Genomic DNA, 20,325 nt, shown 5'->3' with positions numbered 1-20,325 from the left:
AGGGGTTCCCTGTGAATTTTCAGATGAAAATACCTCAAATACATGTAAATCATTACTTTTGAAAAAGGGAGTTTAATTTGTGATGCATGCAAACAGTACTTTGGAGGAATTGTGTGTGTGTGTGTGTGTGTGTGTGTGTGTGTGTAAATGTCATAAAAGTTGCTTCTTGTATCTTTGGTTAGTTAATATTATATGTGCTTCTATTTTTGGAATCCTCTGTCAAATAACTTACTTATGTTTTCTTAGCTTTTTATTTCATTACTGGTAAAAATGTTATATTTATTGATACAAATAGTCTTTTTCTTTCGAAATGATCACCTCTCATTTTTAAAATATATATGAGATCATTACACTGGTGTTATTTTCCTGACTCTAAAGAAAGGAACTTTTAAATAAATTAGTTATTGTCTTCTGTGTTATTGAACATGTGGTCAGTTGTCATGTTCATGCATCCAGATGATCAAAGTCTGAACTTCTGTTTAATTCTTCCCTGCTGTTAGGCTACCCTGTCATGATCAAGGCCTCAGCAGGTGGTGGTGGGAAAGGCATGCGAATCGCCTGGGATGATGAAGAGACCAGGTGAGGTGCTGTCCAAAATCTACTTTTGATGAAAATTGCAGTTACTGGAGTTTTATTAAACTGACAAGTAAACAGATACCAAAAGTGTAATGGAATAATTACAATAACCAGATAATTTTTACTCTTTTAGATGGGGAAAAATGGAGATTATGCAGAAAACTTTCTTGTTTATATGTTGATGATGATTGTTAGAGAAAGGTTCTTACTTTTTTATGCATTAACAAAGGAGGATTGTCTTTTTGTTTTTATATTATGTTTTAAAAATTATAGTCATGATTCTGTTTTTTAGGCAAAAGCTACTCACATTTGATGTATATTCTGAGTGTGGTCAGAAGATTTGAAGCAAATATATTTAAAGGCAGTTATGATTTCATTCGTGCATTAGTCAGTGTGTACTTTCTATAGCTTGTCTATAAAAATGGTGAACTACTTCAATAATTCTATGCTGTGGAACATATTTCTTCTGAATTTGAAACTACTAAATGTCCTTTATATACAGTGCACTCTGTTGTAAATGTAGACCAGTTTCTTATTAGTAGTTTCAGAAATCAAAAGTAACTTTTAAAACCAAATTTTAAAAATCCAATGCATTGATGACATCATGGTGATTAAAAAATAACTTTTTGGGAAAACTGCATAGTACAAACAGGTTTTAGGCGCTTCTATGTAGGTTTGTGTTTTTATGGATTTTCGGATATGGCAGAAGAGATTTATGTCATTTTTTTTTTGGAGGGTTGGAGGGGATAAACAATGACTTAATTATTGTCTTATGTTGCTTTTTGGTGCCCTTTTTCTACCCAGAAGTAATGTGGTCTTCCAGATCGTTCTGCTTTCTTCAGTTCCTTTGTTTTTCCTTTCCTCCCCACTCCCCCATATCTCTCAAAAACAGAAGTCTGGAGCAGTCGTCGTGAAAGTTGTTCACTACAAACCTAATTCAGAAATTAGGTTCTAAAGTGTACAAGCAAGGTAAAAATTTCCTCAAGGCAATATATTATTACCCTTTAAAATCTTTTGGGAAAACACCAGGTTGCAGACTTGCACAGATGATTTTACCTCTAAAAGAAAATTATCTCAGAACACCATTGTTTCTTTGGTTGAGCATCAGAGAAAGTAATTAGTTGTGTTGTGGCGTTATAAGAGATAACATATACTGCTCTTTAAACCCCAGTCTTGGGGCGCCTGGGTGGCAGTTGGTTAAGCATCTGACTTTGGGTCAGATCATGATCTCGAGATTTATGGGTTCGGGCCCCGTGTCGGGCTCTGTGCTGACAGCTCAGAGCCTGACTGTAAGAATAAACTCATTGCATGGAGTGACAATATTGGTTGAGGATCTGTGTGATAGGCACTGTTTTAGTAGTGTTCCAGGAATATAGACAAAATAATCCTTTCCTCTATGCAGTTTATATACTAGATCTGGAGTTCTTAATCTTTGAGTTCCCAGCCCCAGGAAATTGAGGAGAGGTTTATGCATCTGAATGAGGGAAAAAAAGGACCTATTTCTTCACTAGCTTCTAGTTGGGATTTAGTGTTTCCTCCAATACAGGCAACAGACTTACAATAGTGGTAATATCTATGAAACTTTGTACCACTTTGGAAGTCACATGTTATCACATTACAGTTGTTGAAGATATCTCTGAGTAACAGTGATTATTATTAGATTTGTTGTTGGAGCTTATTATTATAAAGAACCCCATACATTTTATCCCAAATTTGTTCTTAAAAATATTTCGATGCCGGTGGTTCAATATAATTTGTTTCGTGTGCAGTCCTATGCATTTTCTTTCTTGCACTTTTGGCCTCGTTTTCACAAGAAGTTCATGTGTTGCATGATTATGCAAAAGAGGTATATAGCATAAATCCAGACAGTAGGAGACACCACTGTGGCCATCTTTGGAAAAGACAATCTGCTGCAGCCTCTTGGTAGGAAAGAATGATGTAATAAAGATATAAAACACAACTCAACGGTTCTGTAAGAGATGTGTATTTTATAAACTAACTTTTTTCTCACTGTTTTGCCCTCTTATATGGCACTTACATAGCAATTTCACTGAAAGCTTTAGCACTTACTTTTCATTATTCTTCTTGGGATCTCAGATTGCTTATCCATCATTTCTCCAGGGCTTACTGTTAGTAACATACTCTTTTATGGTGAAGATAACTCTTAAATTTCTAGGTATTGAGATTTGCTGTGCTATTAACCAATGGATTTTAATTTAGCATTCAGTATTTTCAGAAATCACTGTATCTATTCATATATTGGGCATCTTTTTGGGTAATAATTTAACCCATTAAATGGCACATTGGTTCAAAATATGTTGATAAAATTTATAAAAATATGTGCATCCATACTTTTCTATCTAAAATATTGCTCTCACTTTGATGAATCGTATCTTAAACTTTGTTGAGATTAATAAAAGTATGACACTATTTGGTTTGATAATACATGCTCTTTATTTTAAAAAGTTCCTCTGTATCCTCTGTTACTTTGGAAGAATCTGAACTACAGAAAAATTGAGAGAACAGTCCAGAAAATATCCATGGGGTTTTCTTCTATAGTCACCAGTTGTTAATAGGCCACACTGCATCTACTCCTTGCCTTCTCCCTTCTTAAGGCAGAAATATTTTTTGCATACGCGATAAAAATTTTAGCCTTCTTTGGAAGGAAAATCTGATAGCCATTAATTGCTTTATTATTTTATCCAGAGGAGTGTCTTCCTCTTGTAACATCTTTCCTTCGTGGTTTTAGGGAAGTAGCATTTATGGCTTGTCTTAGAATCTTGGAACATCTGAAAGATTAAAAAAATAGTGTTGTTATTGTATATTAAATTGGGAGAATCATGAAGGCTGTTGAAAGTAGACTCAGATATTTTCATAATAACCTCTGGCTTTCTTTTCCCTATCCACGTTTCAATGAAATATGGCATGACTGGAAAATTGATCATGTCTGCATTGTGGAATACCCCTGCTAGATTTCGAGGACTGTGAGGGCAGTTTCTGCTTTATTTTTGTATTCCTGTCACCTAAATATGCACCAGGCACATGGTTTCATGATTAGTAAAAATGTATTGAGTGAATGTGTAACTTAGGTATAACAAATGATGTTTTTAATGCAGTTTCCATGAGTTCCAAAATATTCCCGTGATGCTTTCAAATGTGACAATTTATTTGGGTGATTTTGATTTTCACCTTTAGTATTCTTGGTTTAAATGCAAGATGTAAGCTCTGAGTCGTTACAGCAAAGACAAACTGTAAAGTGCCTTGTTTTTCTTTCTGAATCCTCATGTCCCATCTAATAAAAAGTTGGTCATATGGTATTGAAAACAATAATTCATTGTGCTTTAGTTTCTTTGAGCTTTGCAGTCTCCTGAGATCTAAAAACTCCATTCCCCTAAATCAAAGAAGTAATAGAGGACTAAGAAAACCTGATACCTTTTCCCTCAGAACTCTGAGAGATAGGAATTGTTGCAATATGTTTTGAATTTATCTTCTAGTCCTTGTTTACTTTCAATGTTGTATTTTTTTAAGCACAAAAACAAAAGTGGTATTTATTTCTAATATTGCCAGATGGAGTGTTTGCAAATTAAAAGGTTGGAATAATTTTAATACTGTATTTAAGTACAGATACTTAATTTGAAGATTAATAAACTATTAATAATGTATAAAAAGAATTAAACTTTATATTCTGAATATATCAGTGAATGGAAAATAATATACTCATTTAGTTTTAGGTAAGCAAGTGTGAGTTTTTAATAGACCGAATGAGCCCAAGTGTATGAATTTAGTGAGCATATTTTAATTCTAATGATTTAAATGAATACAGCTTGGGAATAAAACATGTAAAGCGATAATCCTATCCATACTTTGTATTTTCAAAAATTGTACTTTGCTAAGTATTAATTTTGAACAAGTCCAGAAATGACTAAGCTGTCATGACCTGTATGGGTGTGTAGAGGGCAATTATATTTAAATAAAGGTGTGCATTTAAACTATCGTGAAATGTTCTTGAGGATCCTCCTGTTCTGTGTTCATTTTCACAGAGTATTTTGCTGTAGTTTTGCCCCAGTTGTGCCGTTGGTCAGTTTGACCCTTTGCATTTTTGTGTGCATATTCTGACTCTTGAATCAAATGGACATGCATTTTTGTATTTTTTAGTAATAGAATTAAGGTACATTGGGTTGAGGAAATGGAATTTTATGTGATTTGTGTGGTTTATTAAAAATACCTGATTTTTCACAGTGAACTAGGTATTGGTATTCCTATGTCATTATAAAATCTAGGATCAGGGAAATTAAATCACTGACCGCACGTCACAGAGCTGGTGAGTGTAAGACTTGCAGGTCACCGCAAGTCAATTTAGATACTTGTGCATTAAGTGAATTTTTCTTTGCTTTGTTCATAAGTAAGCCACGATAAATATTTAATTGCTTTGTTTTCTTTTAGACTGAGGGCTGTGTTTGTTTTGTTAGTTTGACTGTTCTTCCTTTTTAAAAATTTTTTCCAGGGATGGTTTTCGATTTTCATCTCAAGAAGCTGCTTCTAGTTTTGGTGATGATAGACTACTAATAGAAAAATTTATTGATAACCCTCGTCATATAGAAATCCAGGTTGGTACATTTTAAAATGTTTTCTAATTATTATGACTTCAAAATAACATCATTTATTCCTATTGGAAACACATCCTTTCTTCCATTTAGAATGATTGTGAATCGTTCTGGTATGTTTCCATAACTTCAAAATAGAGAATGTACATAATTTGATCACTTCCCTTTGGAATTGGGTATACTTTTTGTCAGAGTGCCAGAATGTTGGTCAACAGAGGGAATGATATAAAAATCCCATAGGAACAAGCAGTCCCAAGATGGACCAGGCTGAATACATTGTGCCCAGAGGCTCATTAGCCCTCTTCTGAGACTGGCCACTTCAGAGCTGTTTTTGTTTTGTTTTGTTTTTTAAGTGCTTCATCTGGATTCCTACTATTTCAGTTCACCAAATGTCTGCGTGGCTGGCCCACTGAGACAGGCATTCTTCTAGGAGCTGGTGGTAGAGAGATGAGTAAATGATTTCTTCTACTCAGGTTAAGATTTTAATCCAACTGCTAAAGTGGTTGTGGGGAGTATGGATTTCAGCAGGACAAACTGGGTTTTCTGAAATGGCACACAGAGGATGATAATGTGTCCTGAATTGTCATTTTTGTCAGAATTGTCTTCATTCTATTTTACACATTAGGGCTATGAATTGAATTGAAATTGATAAAACATAAATATCAAATTTGAAATCATACTGAAATTTAGGTTATTATTTTCCTCATTTCAGTGTGAATAGAGAACCAGAAAACTAATAGGTTATTTGCTGCCCTTGCCCCTTCTGATGGGGCATAGTAAAAGTCCTAGATTTTGTCATTGTGGTTTTGTTAAGTTTAATTTTAATTTTACATAGATATTATTTATGAGTAGAAAATCTTCATCTAGAACCTCAAATTTTCCAGAATGGGAAAAATGTGCAAACATACATAATCAGTTAGTAGTTAAACAATTTTTTTTTAATGTTTGTTTATTTTTGAGAGAGAGAGAGAGAGAGAGAGGGACAGAGCATGGACAGGGGAGGGGCAGAGAGAGAGGAAGACACAGAATCTGAAGCAGGCTCCAGGCCCTGAGCTGTCGGCACAGAGCTCAATGCTGGGCTTGAACCCACGACCCACGAGATCATGACCTGAGCCAAAGTCGGACGCTTAACCGACTGAGCCACCCATGCACTCCATCAGTTAGTAGTTTTAAAACGTCGAATATAGTGTATTTATTTCTGAAGTTAGCAGGATTTTTTGTTGTTGTTGGTTTTTTGTTTTTAGATATTATAAATTGAGATAACATAGCTCTTCAGTAAAGTCCACAAATCTTGTGTACACTTCAATAAAATTCTTGTGCACACATGGAAACCTGTATAGCAACCATCCAGATAGAGAGATGGATAGATAGATATAAGATGTATAGCACATTTCTGTGACATTAGAAGATTTCTTCATACCACTTCTCAGCCAATCCCTGCATTTCACTACCAAAGTGCCTGCTGTTCTGACCTCTAACACCACAGATTATTTTTGTCCTTAAACTTCATATAAATCAAATTATACAATATATATTTGGTTATACGTACTTGGCTTCTTTCACACAATATCATATCTTTGAGATTCTTCCATGAGGCTGTATGTTATTTATTCATTCTAAGAAATTGTTCTGCAGGGGCACCTGAGTGGCCCAGTTGGCCAAGCATCTGACTCTTGATTTCGGTTCAGGTCATGATCCCAGGGTCGTGGGATCAAGCCCTGCATCAGGCTCCATGCTGAGTGTGGAGCTTAAGATTCTCTCTCTGCCCCTCTCTCTCGCTTGTACTCTCTCTCTTTCTAAAATAAAAAATAAATAAATCAGAATAAAAAAAAAATTGCTCTGTGATATTTCATTGTTTGAATAACCTGTAATTTATCCATTTTCTTGTTGGTGGGTCTTCTGGTTGTTGTCAGCTTTTTAATGCTGAATAAATTGCTGTGTCTTTTCATGGACATATATATTCTTTCAGATATACTGAGGAGAAATATTACTGGATTACATGGTAATGTTATGTTTAGTTCTAGTAAATACTGTAGTTGTCATATATTTGTATATATTTTTTATTTTTATACAAGTTTTTTTAAGTGTTTGAGAGAGAGAGAGAGAGAGAGAGAGTCAGACAGACACAACAAGTGGGGCAGGGGCAGAGAGAGGAGGACAGAGGATCTGAAGTGGGCTCTGCGCTGACAGCAGCAAGTCTGACTTGGGGCGTGAACTTATGAACCATGAAGTCATAACCCGAGCCGAAGTTAGACGCTCAACTGACTGAGTCTTCCAGGCGCCCCATATATATTTTTAATAAGCTTCACTCCCAGTGGGGGGTTGGAACTCACAACCCTTACATCAAGAGTTGCGTGCTTCACCAGTTGAGTCAGCCAGGTGCCCCTGTCCTTTATATATTTTGGATATTAACCCCTTATTAGATATATCATTTGCAAATATCTTCTCCCATTAGTAGGTTGTCTTTTTGTCTTGTTGATGGTTTCCTTTGCTGTGCGAAAGCTTTTTATTTTGTGGTAGCCCCAATAGTTTATTTTTCCTTTTGTTTCCCTTGCCTTAGAGAACATATCTAGAAAAATGTTGCTGTGGCCGATGTGAGAGAAATTACTAGAATTTTTATGGTTTCATGTGTCACATTTCGGTCTTTAATTCATTTGGAGTTTATTTTTGTGTATGGTGTTAAAAAGTGGTCCATTTGCAGGGAGCCTGGGTGGCTCAGTTTTCACCTCAGGTCATGATCTCATGATTTGTGAGATTGAGCCCCACATCAGGCTCTGTGCTTACGGTGTGGAGCCTGCTTGGGATTCTCTCGCTGCCCCTCCCTAGCTCACGTGCCCTTGCTCTCTCTCACTCTCTCTCAAAATAAACTTAAAAAAAAAAAAGTGATCTAGTTTCATTCTTTTACATATAGCTGTCCAGTTTTCACAACACCATTAACTGAAGACACTGTCTTTTCCCCATCATATATTCTTGCCTCCTTTGTCATAGATTAACTGACATAAAATCATGGGTTTATTTCTGGGCACTCTGGTCAGTTCTGTTGATCTATGTGTTTGTTTTTGTGCCGGTACCACACTATTTTGATTACTATTTGTAGTATATCTTGAAATCTGGGATGGTGATACCTTTAAGCTTTGTTGTTCTTAAAATTGCTTTGACTACAAATTTTAGGATTATTTGCTTTTAGTCTGTGAAGAATGTTGTTGGTATTTTGGTAGGGATTACATTAAATTTGTAGATGGCTTTGGGTACTATGGATATCTTAACAATATTCTTCCAGTCCATGAGCATGGAATAGCTTCACATTTGTTTGCGACATCTTCAGTTTCTTTCATCAGCATTTCGTAGTTTCCAGAGTAAAGATCTTTCATCTTCTTGGTTATTTTATTCCTAAGTATTGTATTCTTTTTAGTGCAATTATAAATGGAATTGTTTTCTTAATTTCTCTTTCTGCTACTTCATTATTATCATATGGAAATGTGGCTGATTTTTCTATATTGATTTTGTATCCTGCACCTTTTCTGAATACATTTATTACTCCTAGTAGTGTTTTTGGTGGAGTCTTTAGAGTTTTCTATGTATAGTATCATGTGTCTGCAAATAGTGACATTTTAACTTCTTCCTTACCAGTTTGGATGCCTTTCATTGCCTGACTGCTGTGGCTAGGACTTACAGTATTTTGTTGACTAAACGAGGCAAGAATGGGCATCCTTGTCTTGTTTTTGATTTTGAGAAAAGTTCTTAATTTTTCACCATTGAGTATGGTGTTAGCTGTGGATTTTTTGCATCTGGCCTTTATTATGCTGATGTACGTTCCCTCTAAACCCACCTGAAGAGTTTTTATCATGAATGGATGTTGAATTTTGTCATGCTTTTTCTGTATCTGCTGAGATGATCATATGATTTTTTTTCATTTTGTTAATGTGGTTATCACATTGATTAATTTGTGAATATTGAACCATCCTTGCATCCCTGGAATAAAATCCACTTGTTCATGGTGAATGGTTCTTTTAATATATTGTTGAATGTGAAGGCCATCTTTGGATATGAGCTACCACAACCCATTCTTCAGGCCCTAATGATCATGTCCTTCCATAAGTAGAATATAAACATCTTCCTTTCAAGACCAGAATCTCTTTTTCAAACTTGGCCCTGCTATGGATGAGACTTCTTGTGTACAGTTCATTAAAAGCAGTTCTCCTGATGCAGAGACCTCTGTATTTAAAGACAGTTTGATGCCTCCTTGTCAAGCTTGCAATGGTGGGAGGAAAGGCTATGACACTGCAATAAGTAGCCCCATTCAACAAGGTTAAAAAAAAAAAAAAAGCTAGACACACAGTATTTATTGGCTGTTACTTTTTTTTTTTGAGAAAGATACAGAGACCAAGTGGGGGAGGGGTAGAGTGAGAAGGAGACAGAATCTCAAGCAGGCTCCATGCTGTCAGCACAGAACCCAATGCTGGACTCAAACTTACTAACCATGAGATCATGACCTGAGCTGAAACCGAGTCTGATTCTTAACTAATTGAGCCACTCAGGTGCCCCAGCTCTTATTTAGTATTTGAAAACCAGCAGTTGAAGTAGAGAGCTCTCATAGGAGATTTTTTGTTGTTGTAATTCTTAGTGAGAGATGATGGCAACTTGGGCCAGGGTGTTGGTATTGGAGGTGAGGAAATGTGATTGAATTCTGGATACTCTGTGAAGGTAGACTAGATTTTCTAAAAGATCAGATGTGATGTATAAGAAAAAGTGTAAGACATCAAAGATGGCTTTAGGGTTTGGGCCTGAGGAATTAGAAGACTGGGACTATCTTTTACTGAGGAAGGAAAAACTATGAGAGATGCATGTTTTGGGGAGGAAATCAGGGTGTGATGTTGGATAAATCACAGTTGAGATATCAAAGTGTAGGTACTAAGTAGACTGTTGGATATTTAAGTCTGTAATTTAGGGGAGATACTTGGGCTGTCCTTCCTGTAAGATCTTAAAGGCAAAATTAATTCCCCCTTCTTTGTATTCCCCATCTGTCACTTATTTGTGCTATTAGAAGACCATTTATTTTATCTTTGTCTGACTTTTCCAATAGACCAAGAAGTCCTTGAAGGCAGTTAGTAGGTCTTATTCACGTTTGGTTCCAACAACCAGGCCGATGTCTTTCACATTACCAATACTCTATAAAGCTTCGTCAAGTTGTGTTAAGTAATTATATATCTACATCAGCCTTTATTTTCATTAGCCATGGCATATAATCTAGGTGATAATTTTAAACACAGGTGAAAGTGTTTTAAATAGGTAACAGTAATTACTTAAATAGGTAACAGAGATGTTGCTCTATCTGATCTGTGCTTGGAAGTTTTTTATTTTCCTCAATTTGCGTTTATATGAGGTGATTTGTGCATGCTATAAGGGACATTCAATGAAAAGTGAGCATTCCTTTCACCCTTGTCTCCAAGTCCCCTGGTTTCTGTCCCTAGAAGCAGGCACTGTTACTGTTTTTTGAATATCCTGCCATGGACTGTGAAGTATAGATATGTATGTCACTTACATGCATATAGATATGTATGAAGCACTTTTCAGTAGGCAGTATTTCTGGGAGATTTTTCCACATTGAGTACCTGCACATTGGTAAAGGGCTATATTAAAAGTTTTTTGTTTTATTTTAAAATCATGATGGGGGGCAACTGGCTGGCTCAGTCAGTGGAGCATGCAACTCTTGATCTCAGGGCCCTGAGTTCGAGCCCCACATTAGGTGTAGAGATTACATTTAAACAAAAATTCATGATGGATTTAAGGATTAACTTCCCTTACAAGCACTTTGTATTTAGATTGTCGGGTCACTTAGTTTCTTCATTTATTTAGTGGAATAAATCCTTGTCAGATTATTTTTGTTGAATGCTTAGGAAATGGCAAGACTTTATAAAAAGAACCAGGAGACTACACAGACTTCAGGGAAAAATAGATGTGATTCTATATATGAATCTAATCTGTTATAGTTAGAAATATTTCTGAGAATTCTTGGTTATGGCTTAATTTCTTGGACGCAAGGTCTGCTTTCACTCCCTTGTCAACTAGAATGAAAAGAAGTAGAATAAATTTAGTGTTAAACTATTTTTCAGGTATGCTTCATGCAGCCACCTTTGAGTCTTAAAAATCAAATTCCAAATTTTTTGACATTTAATTACTGCAGTGTTTTCCTTTGCTTGGATCATTCTTAAGGTTTAGATAGGTTTTATTCCTAAAAATTAAGTTTGCATTCATATGTTAACTACTCATTTCATAGTTTGTTATACTTGCTGTAACCATGATCTTTTTTGATTTTATATTTTCAGCAGCCATATAAAATATTAAGATGATGCTATCTGCTATTTATAATGCGTAAGGAAACAGAGTGACTTGCCCAGAGAAGTGAGTTAAAATTGTTGCCTAGCCTAAGACTTCTAGAGTAGCTTTTACTTCTGTGACCTTAACATATGCATTCAATAATAGTTATCTACTTCTTAATCATGAAAATATATTAATCTGTTCCTAAAAGCAAGCATTCTGTCCAAAAATATTAACCAAGAGCATGTTTTAGGGTTACCAGATTTAGCTCATAAGGTACATATTAAATTTGAATTTCAGATAAACTGGTTTTTGTTTTGAAGTGAAGGTACATCCTAGTAAGTATTTGGGACCTATTTTCTTTAAGATTTTTGGTTGTTTATTTAAAATTCAAATTCAACTGGGTATCCTGTTATTTTATCTGGCAGTTCCAGCTCATTTTTCAGTATTACAAATGGGAAAAATCATAATGTGTTACATGGTAACCCCAGACTTTTTATCACTTTCTATAACAAAAAAAAGCACATAAAAACATCCGTATATAAATAACAGACTACATATTGGATGTAAATAAGATAGCATTTCTTGATCAACAGGTATTTAATGATGTTAAAAACAAACCGATGTCTGTGATAACAGTCATGGTTTTCCTAAAGCATCACTGATACCTGGAACATATATTCCCCTTTATTGATACTCATTTTCCTTCACAAAATTTGTACAATTGATGTGGTATTTCCCCTAGTACATTGGAAATGTAACATGAGAATTTTTTCCTCAAGTCTTTTAAAACATTTTAGTGAGTTTTGGGGGTTGTAAATAGTTTTCCTCTATTAACATCAACCAAAAGAGAAACATATTTGAGAGGTACATGTGTTCTGTGAGGTGTGCTTGGTAAAAACCAATGGTTGTTGCATGGTGAAAATGTTAATTGGGCACATACTCTATAGGTTTGGCAGTATAATTTTTCAAGCAGTGTACTCTGTCAGGTTTTAGGTGATAAACATGGGAATGCTTTGTGGCTCAATGAAAGAGAATGCTCAATTCAGCGAAGAAATCAGAAAGTGGTGGAGGAAGCACCCAGGTAAGAGTTTCTCTCAGTGAGCATTTATAACAGACTGATTTTGTTTCTTACATTCCTTTCCCATTTTACTGGCTAAAATTGCTTTAATTGCAGTTTGGTAGACATGGTATGATTCTATTGATGTATATTTTTATAATTAAGAATTTGCCACTTCATCTTCCTCAGTACTTAGTGCATGACATGTGAGAGAGTTCTTGGGAAAGAAAGGTGGGGTTTTGTTAGAGGAGAGAGTTGGGTGGATAGCCAGCTATGACTTCCACAGGCTTCTAGGGAATAGACCCTGCTAGTGTTTCCAGTCATGTGGAATGTCCAGGATCTTCTGTTGGTGAAAGTTTCATAAAGGTGATCCTGAAGTTTTTAAATTTATCTTACCATAAAGAGGCTTCTGGAGCATAATTTTTAGAGATTTCTTGATTTATCAGCACTCTTTCAGGCAGTTCTCCAAGCCACCTTTAGATGTGTTGAATATAGCAATTTCATGGAACTTCATGTCTAATTTGATGCTAGGTTGGTATTTGTATATATCCAAGTTGTCTCTTAGTCCTTAAAAATCCCACTTGAGTGTACATTGTTATTTTTAATAACCAGGTGATAAGGAGTATAGCCAATTATAACTTTGTCATAGCCAGTGTGCCTTGATATATGTGTATAGTTCCTGTAAAAAGTAGATGTGGCTATGAGCAGATTTTTAATCACAGGGTAATGGCAAAAAGCAAATCCTACTTCAATTATAATGTTTTTTATTTATTTACTTTTAACGTGTATTTATCTTTTAAGGAGAGAGACAGAGCATGAGAAGGGGAGGGGCAGAGAAAGGAGGAGACACAGAATCCGAAGCAGGCTCCAGGCTCTGAGCTGTCATCATAGAGCCCGTCGCGGGGCTCAAATTCAAGAGCCATGAGCTAAAGTTGGGTGCTTAACTGACTGAGCCACCCAGGTGCCCCTGGTTTTTAAATATATGGTATAGTATAGTGGTTTTAAAACATGGTTCCCAAGTTTTTTGCCACTTCTCCTGTTGAGGAGTAGGGGTAGGGATCTGTGTACCTCCCCCCTGGTTTTGTGTTCTGTGACTGTTTGAGCAATAGACTGTGTAGAAGTGATGCTGCCTGAAGGGGCCTTAGGAAACTGCCAGCTTCCACTTCTGTTTTCTTGGGACGCTTAGCTTGAAGAACAGCCCACTGCAGCCTGCACATGGCCTACCCCTGTCTCATGGCCCAGGATCAGGATGTAAGAAGGAAGGAAGAAGAAAAGGCAAAAGCAATGTTTATCTGTATCTTTAGGAAGGATCCCTAAATTTACCCGTGCTAACTTGGTGGTGATCTGGAGTTAGGCACTTTGCTGGGAAGTCGGGAAAAGTCTTTTTTTTTTAATTTTTAATGTTTATTTTTGAGAGAGAGACACACAGAGAGAGAGAGAGAGAGAGAGAGCGAGAGCGAGAGAGAGAGCGCGCACATGTGCAGGGAAAGGGCAGAGAGAGAGAATCGGAAGCAGGTTCCAGGAGCCTGATGTAGGGCTCAAACCCACGAGCCGTGAGATCATGACCTGAGCCGAAGTCGGATGCTTAACCGACTGAGCCACCCAGGCACCCCGGGAAAAGTCTTTTTTAAATTAAGTAACTGTGTGTCCTGCTAAAATTCTTCTAGTTGTGTAGAAGGGGACAAGGATTCCTGGTAGGATAATAGTAGTCTCTGACACACTGCTTTTATAATTTGGTGCTATCTTCTTATTGCTTCTAATATAACTAATTTTTTATTTAAAATTCACTCAGGTTTTACCTGGGGGAAAAAACCTTTCACAGACTAGGAACCTTGAATCATTATTTTTGTTGCATTTCTCTCTCTTTCTCTGGAAATGTAAGTTTTTGTTTGAACTCACCTATTCATTGAGAGAAAAAAAAGGAAAATTTAAAGCCATAGGAAGCAAAAAGAAAACAAAAACAAACAAAAAAGATGGGAACTGATCATTATACTTGATAGGTATTTGTGTATTATTATTTGTGAAAAAGTAAAGTAAGTGTAATATGTAGGTTTCAGTTTCTAGATTTTGACTTTACTGCTGTGTTTTGAGTGCAGTGATGAGGTTGCTTATCGCTCTGAGTATTTTTTACTTCTTTTCGGTTTATTGAAGACATTTCAGGTTTATTTGCCTGCTGGAGGGTTATTTTGGTATTGTGAAACAAAAGTTTTGAGGATTTATTACATGTACAATGAGTTCTTGTTATATGTGGTAGTTATGTTTTATAGAGTCCCTGTGAACACTGAATTAGTGAATACTGAAGCATTGTTCCTAGGGGAGACCCAGAGTTACGTTCTGTGAGCCTCTAGTTGGGTCATTTTAATCCCTACATAACCTTGATGAAAATGTCCTGACATAACCTTGTTTTATGTGTGTTCCTGTTGAAAGACACCTTGCTAAATGCATGTTGTTGATTCATTAATACTGATCTCATAGCCCCAGTCGGCAGTGCTGTAACACATGCCGGAAGGTAGTTCATCCACCACACATGTTCTTCTGAAGGCACATCTCATGCTCTGGTTTCTCTTCAAATCGCATAAATCTTTCACCTTTTACTGAAGGCACATCTCCCAATTTTAGCTTGCGTAGATTTGAATATATGTGTTTAAGTTTTACTAGTTGGAAACAACTACTTGTGCGAAAACTGATGGAAGTTGCAGCGTAATGTGGAAAGTTCAAATATTAGTTTTATGAAAAATCTGAAGCTGACTTATTTAAACATGTTAGGCTTAATAACACAAAAAGCACATGTTATAAACACTTGTAAAGCATATAATATAAAATCTTAAATTGATAGAGATCATAACCTGAGTAAACTCTAAGAAAATTTTTATACGGTGCACACAAAAGATTACTTTTGTTCAAAATGTTGATTAATCTTTCTGTATTGGCAGCATTTTTCTGGATTCTGAGACTCGAAGAGCGATGGGAGAACAAGCCGTAGCTCTCGCCAAGGCAGTAAAATATTCCTCTGCTGGAACCGTAGAATTCCTTGTGGACTCAAAGAAGAATTTTTATTTTTTGGAAATGAATACGAGACTCCAGGTAACTGTTTTTCATTCCTCACCATGCCTCTATACTTGACCCTCTTCTCCCACCCATTTTTGTTTTTATGAAACTTACAAGTCAACTTCATAAAGTCCTAAAGATTTCATGTTTATGCTTGTGCTAACATGTGTTGGGAATGATAGATAAGTAACAGGGTAATTTAATGGTCAGTGTCTAGGCCTTCTGCTTTGTTACCGTTAATATGCCATATTGGGAATTTCACTTGGGTTTTTTCCCCTAACCTCTCTTGATGACCTGTATTAGTCAGGGTTCATGTGCTGTTGAGAGAACTGCTGTGGGTGTGATAAACAGAAAGGGATTAAGTGCTTACAAATCTTTGGAAGAGATGGAGGGAGGAAGGGTCCCTAGAGTAACTTTCAGGAATGGCTCTCAGAACTAGACCAACCAGCCTGGCTTCTAGAGGAACTGCCACCATGATGAGGTTGAGAAGTCAGGCTGCCACCCTGGAACTCTTTTTTTTTCCTTTTCTTTTTTTTCTTTTAACTTGTTTTATTTTTTCTTTTTTAAAATTTACGTCCAAATTAGTTAGCATATAGTGCAACAATGGTTTCAGGAGCAGGTTCCTTAGTGCCCCTTACCCATTTAGCCAGCCCCCCTCCTACAACCCCTCCTGTAACCCTCAGTTTGTTCTCCATGAGTCTCTTCTGTTTTGTCCCCCTCCCTGTTTTTATATTATTTTTGTTTCCCTTCCCTTATGTTCATCTGTTTTGTCTCTTAAAGTCCTCATATGAGTGAAGTCATATGATTTTTGTCTTTCTCTGATTGACTATTTTCACTTAGTATAATACCCTCCCAGTTCCATCCACATAGCTGCAAATGGCAAGATTTCATTCTTTTTGATTCCGAGTAGTACTCCATTGTATATATATACCGCATCTTCTTTATCCATTCATCCATCGATGGACATTTGGGCTCTTTCCATACTTTGGCTGGTGTTGATAGTGCTGCTGTAAACATGGGGGTGCATGTGTCCCTTCAAAATAGCACACCTGTATCCCTTAGATAAATGCCTAGTAGTGCAATTGCTGGGTCGTAGGGTAGTTCTATTTTTAGTTTTTTAAGGAACCTCCATACTGTTTTCTAGAGTGGCTGCACCAGCTTGCATTCCTGGTGGAATTCTTGACATTAGGGACATACTTCCTCTGTTCCAGTCAAGGTCTAGGAGGACTGGTGGCTTTTATTCCTTCTTCCCCTTTTTCTTTTATTTAAGCTGTAAACTAAAATACACATTCAGAAAAGTACATAAAACACAAATTTAAAGTTGAAAAATTACTATAGCAAAAACCCATGGAAGCATCAAGTGGATCTTGAAGAACCAAAATGCCAGCTTCTTACACCCCCTGCCCAACTTCTTCCCCTTCTAAGGATCCCTTCTCCATCCTTCTAGAGCTATTTCCTATTCTGACTGAATCCCGACTGAATCAGCCAGGATCATGTGATATGTAACTTTTTATACCTTGCTTCTTTTTTCAACATGATAAGATTACACTGTGGGATTGGATTTCATTTATTATGGCAGAATTTATGGTATCTAGATGCGTTTCAGACCAATGTTGTAAATATTTGTTGAGTTTGTGTATGTATTTACCTTAGCAGTTGTTGCTAAAAACTTAAGATACTTGTGTTTGAAATCACTTTTTTAGCCTGTAGTTTATTGGTGTGAATACCTTTAAGAGTGACAGAATTTTGTGTTTTGGAGATTAATTTGATTTTGATTAAAAATAATGTCTTTGTAACGAAGTATGTCTAATTAGATAATTAGCTGGGAAATCACGGTTTTTATTAAAATGGAGACTTTATCGTATCATGATGGGAATACTAGTTTGTAATATGATTTCTGAAGGGAATTTAAAGTGACTACAAGACATTTGTATTTTATTACAGACGCAAGAGCTACTAGATTGTTTAGGGTAATTATCAGAATTTACAAAATTAAAAACAAGTGTTGTCTTCAGGACACTTTATTCGTGTGTGTGTGTGCGTGTGTGTGTGTGCGCGCGCGCGCACGCGCGCGCATGTGTTTTATTTGTTCCTGGCTCATTTATCTCAATCCGAAAGGTTTTCCGAGTTGGCCCCCCCATGGTTGTTTTGGTATAAGACCTCTGAAAGTTGGTATTATGTCAAATGATGCTATGCAGTTGATCAAAGTCATTAACTACTTATGTTTACAGTTTATGTCTTAGATAGCTTGTCAGCAAGTTCTTTTCTGGTACTCCCAGAAAAAAATTATAAATGAATTTAAAAAATTAATTTTGTGACAAGTTTTATCCTATTATATCTGATAGTACCTACCTAATTTTATGCTATTTAATATCACACTTTCATCCATTTGTCTTTCCCATTTAATGTTTTATTATTATTTTTTTATGTGTGTTGACTTCAAGTGACTGTAATCCTGTCAGTTATCAGACAAATTAATTTTGATTTTCTAGAAGCATGTGTGTTGGGATATTTCTTGGTGGAAGCTGTAACTGAATGGGAACATGAAAAAAGAACCTTGAATTTCATCGTATTCAGAAAGCCATTCTTACATATTTCAGAGACTTCTTTCTGATATTTAAACAATTCAAATGTTCTTGTAATAGATTTTCTCTTTCAAATTTCTTTACTAACCTTAAATTATAATACTTAAGGCACATTCACCAAATTCTTTATCTTCTAAGATACATGTTATCTCTAATTAGTGTTTCATTTTGAGCCTGGAGGGCTATAATTTTCTGTGTTCTTTTTTTTTTGTTTTGTTTTCTTCCTTGAAATATCTTGATTGGGCTATCACTTTTTCCAGCTTCAGAACTTAACACGCTTTTTTCTGGTTAACAGAAATGTGAGTAGCATCACATTGCTTGATTTTTTTTTTTTTTATTTTTTTTTATTGGAGCGAAATTTGAAATACAAATATAGTTTCTCCTTAAAGAGGTGCGACACTGAGAAAGTCACCACTTTTGGTGCATGAATGCTTGGTTCAGTTGACTGGCTTTGTTCTCAGTCTGGGCAGAATTTATATGTCAGAATTATCTATGCTGTCCTTGTATATGTTTGATTGTTTTCACAGTCATTAGTTTTCTGTTGCTTAATGAAAAAATTCAAATGCTTCCCCATTACGGTTCCTTTTTTCTGTATTCTCCACCTTCCCTCAGAGTCCTCTTTCCTGCCACTGTTATTCTTGATATACTAGTTAGGAGAGAGTCCTTTCTTTCCCAAGTGTGCTATTCTGTGTTACCTCTATGTACCTTTATCATATCATTCCTTTTGCTTGAAATGTCTCATTTCCTGTAGTAGAAGCTCACATATACATCTACTCACACACACATACCTGTATAGATGTTTCCTTCTCTCCTTACGGAAGACCGAAAAACGTGATTTTGTTAAAATGCCATTTTAATTAACGAAATTGTATTAATTCTGCTTGAATAGTTTTAGTTTCGTATCTTATGGATAAAACTAAGAATTGGCAATATTTGGTTTAACAAAATTCCATATGGTTCAAAAGAGTATACATTGGAAAAATAATTCTCCATACGACGTTTTTATCTCAACCATTTAATTTTCCTCTGGAAGCATCCTTTGTTTTACTTAACAATACATCTTTGGTAGTGTTCCATATCTAACTTAAAGCATTATCTTCTTTTTTTATGATTTTTAACATTTAGTTGTAGCTGTACAGTCCTAGAATTTCACCAGTTTCCTGTTGGCAGTTTTTCCAGGATTTTGCTATCACAAATATTGCGATTATGAATGATCCTGTACATCATCATTTTGCACATGTGGAAGTAGAATTGCTGGGGAAATGTGAGCTTTAGTAATTTAGTTAAGTATTATTGGTATCTTTTATAGGAGAGCTTATTTCTTTATTCCCTGACCAAAAGGATCTTTGACTTTCTGCCTTTGTCTAATAGTGAAAAATAGCATCTCATTTTCATTTTCCTTCTTATGAGTGAAGTTGAATTTTTCTTCATAGACTGATTCACATTCCCTTTTCTTTGAATTGACTATTAGATCCTTAGCCTTTTGTTATTGTAGGTGTCCTTTATTTTTTTTAGGCAATTAGGCATTTGTGATATTAAGAGGAAGCAATGCTCTGTGAATATTTTTCACCTTTCTATAGAGTGAGGGCTTGCCTTTTTTTTTTTTTTTTAAGTTTACTTATTTATTTTGTTAGAGAGGCAGAGAGACGGGGAGAGAGAGAATCCCAAGTAGGCTCCTCACTGTCAGCACAGAGCCAAATGCGGGGCTCAAACCCACAAACTGTGAGATCGTGACCTGAGCCAAAACCGAGTCAGCCGCTCAACTGACTGAGCCACCCAGGAGCTCCCCTAGAGTGAGGGCTTTCTAGTCAAAGAAAGACCGTTCGTGCCTAGATTGAAGGATAGCAACTTTAAAAAAAAAAATTTTTTTTTTTAACGTTTTATTTATTTTTGAGACAGAGAGAGACAGAGCATGAACGGGGGAGGGGCAGAGAGAGAGGGAGACACAGAATCGGAAGCAGGCTCCAGGCTCTGAGCCGTCAGCCCAGAGCCCGACGCGGGGCTCGAACTCACGGACCGCGAGATTGTGACCTGAGCTGAAGTCGGACGCTTAACCGACTGAGCCACCCAGGCGCCCCGAAGGATAGCAACTTTAAGACAGAACTGGAGAGAGTCTTATTTTTCCTCAGAGCCA

General features: G+C 36.2%; 1 protein-coding gene across 9 annotated transcripts in view; it reads left to right on the top strand.

The window, feature by feature from the left end:
• PCCA (propionyl-CoA carboxylase subunit alpha) overlaps positions 1–20,325 on the top strand; it is a 418,714-nt gene that overhangs the window by 158,297 nt on the left and 240,092 nt on the right. For all 9 annotated transcript variants that reach the window (XM_058743649.1, XM_058743656.1, XM_058743625.1 and 6 more), the window contains 4 exons: positions 501–579; positions 5,081–5,183; positions 12,488–12,582; positions 15,492–15,642. In XM_058743649.1, coding sequence (XP_058599632.1) covers positions 501–579; positions 5,081–5,183; positions 12,488–12,582; positions 15,492–15,642 — 428 coding nt within the window. The remainder of the gene's footprint in view (positions 1–500; positions 580–5,080; positions 5,184–12,487; positions 12,583–15,491; positions 15,643–20,325) is intronic.

Source organism: Neofelis nebulosa, chromosome 1, assembly GCF_028018385.1.
Source record: "Neofelis nebulosa isolate mNeoNeb1 chromosome 1, mNeoNeb1.pri, whole genome shotgun sequence".
Classification (NCBI taxonomy): Eukaryota; Metazoa; Chordata; class Mammalia; order Carnivora; family Felidae; genus Neofelis; species Neofelis nebulosa.
This window is presented reverse-complemented; position numbering and strand designations above follow the sequence as displayed.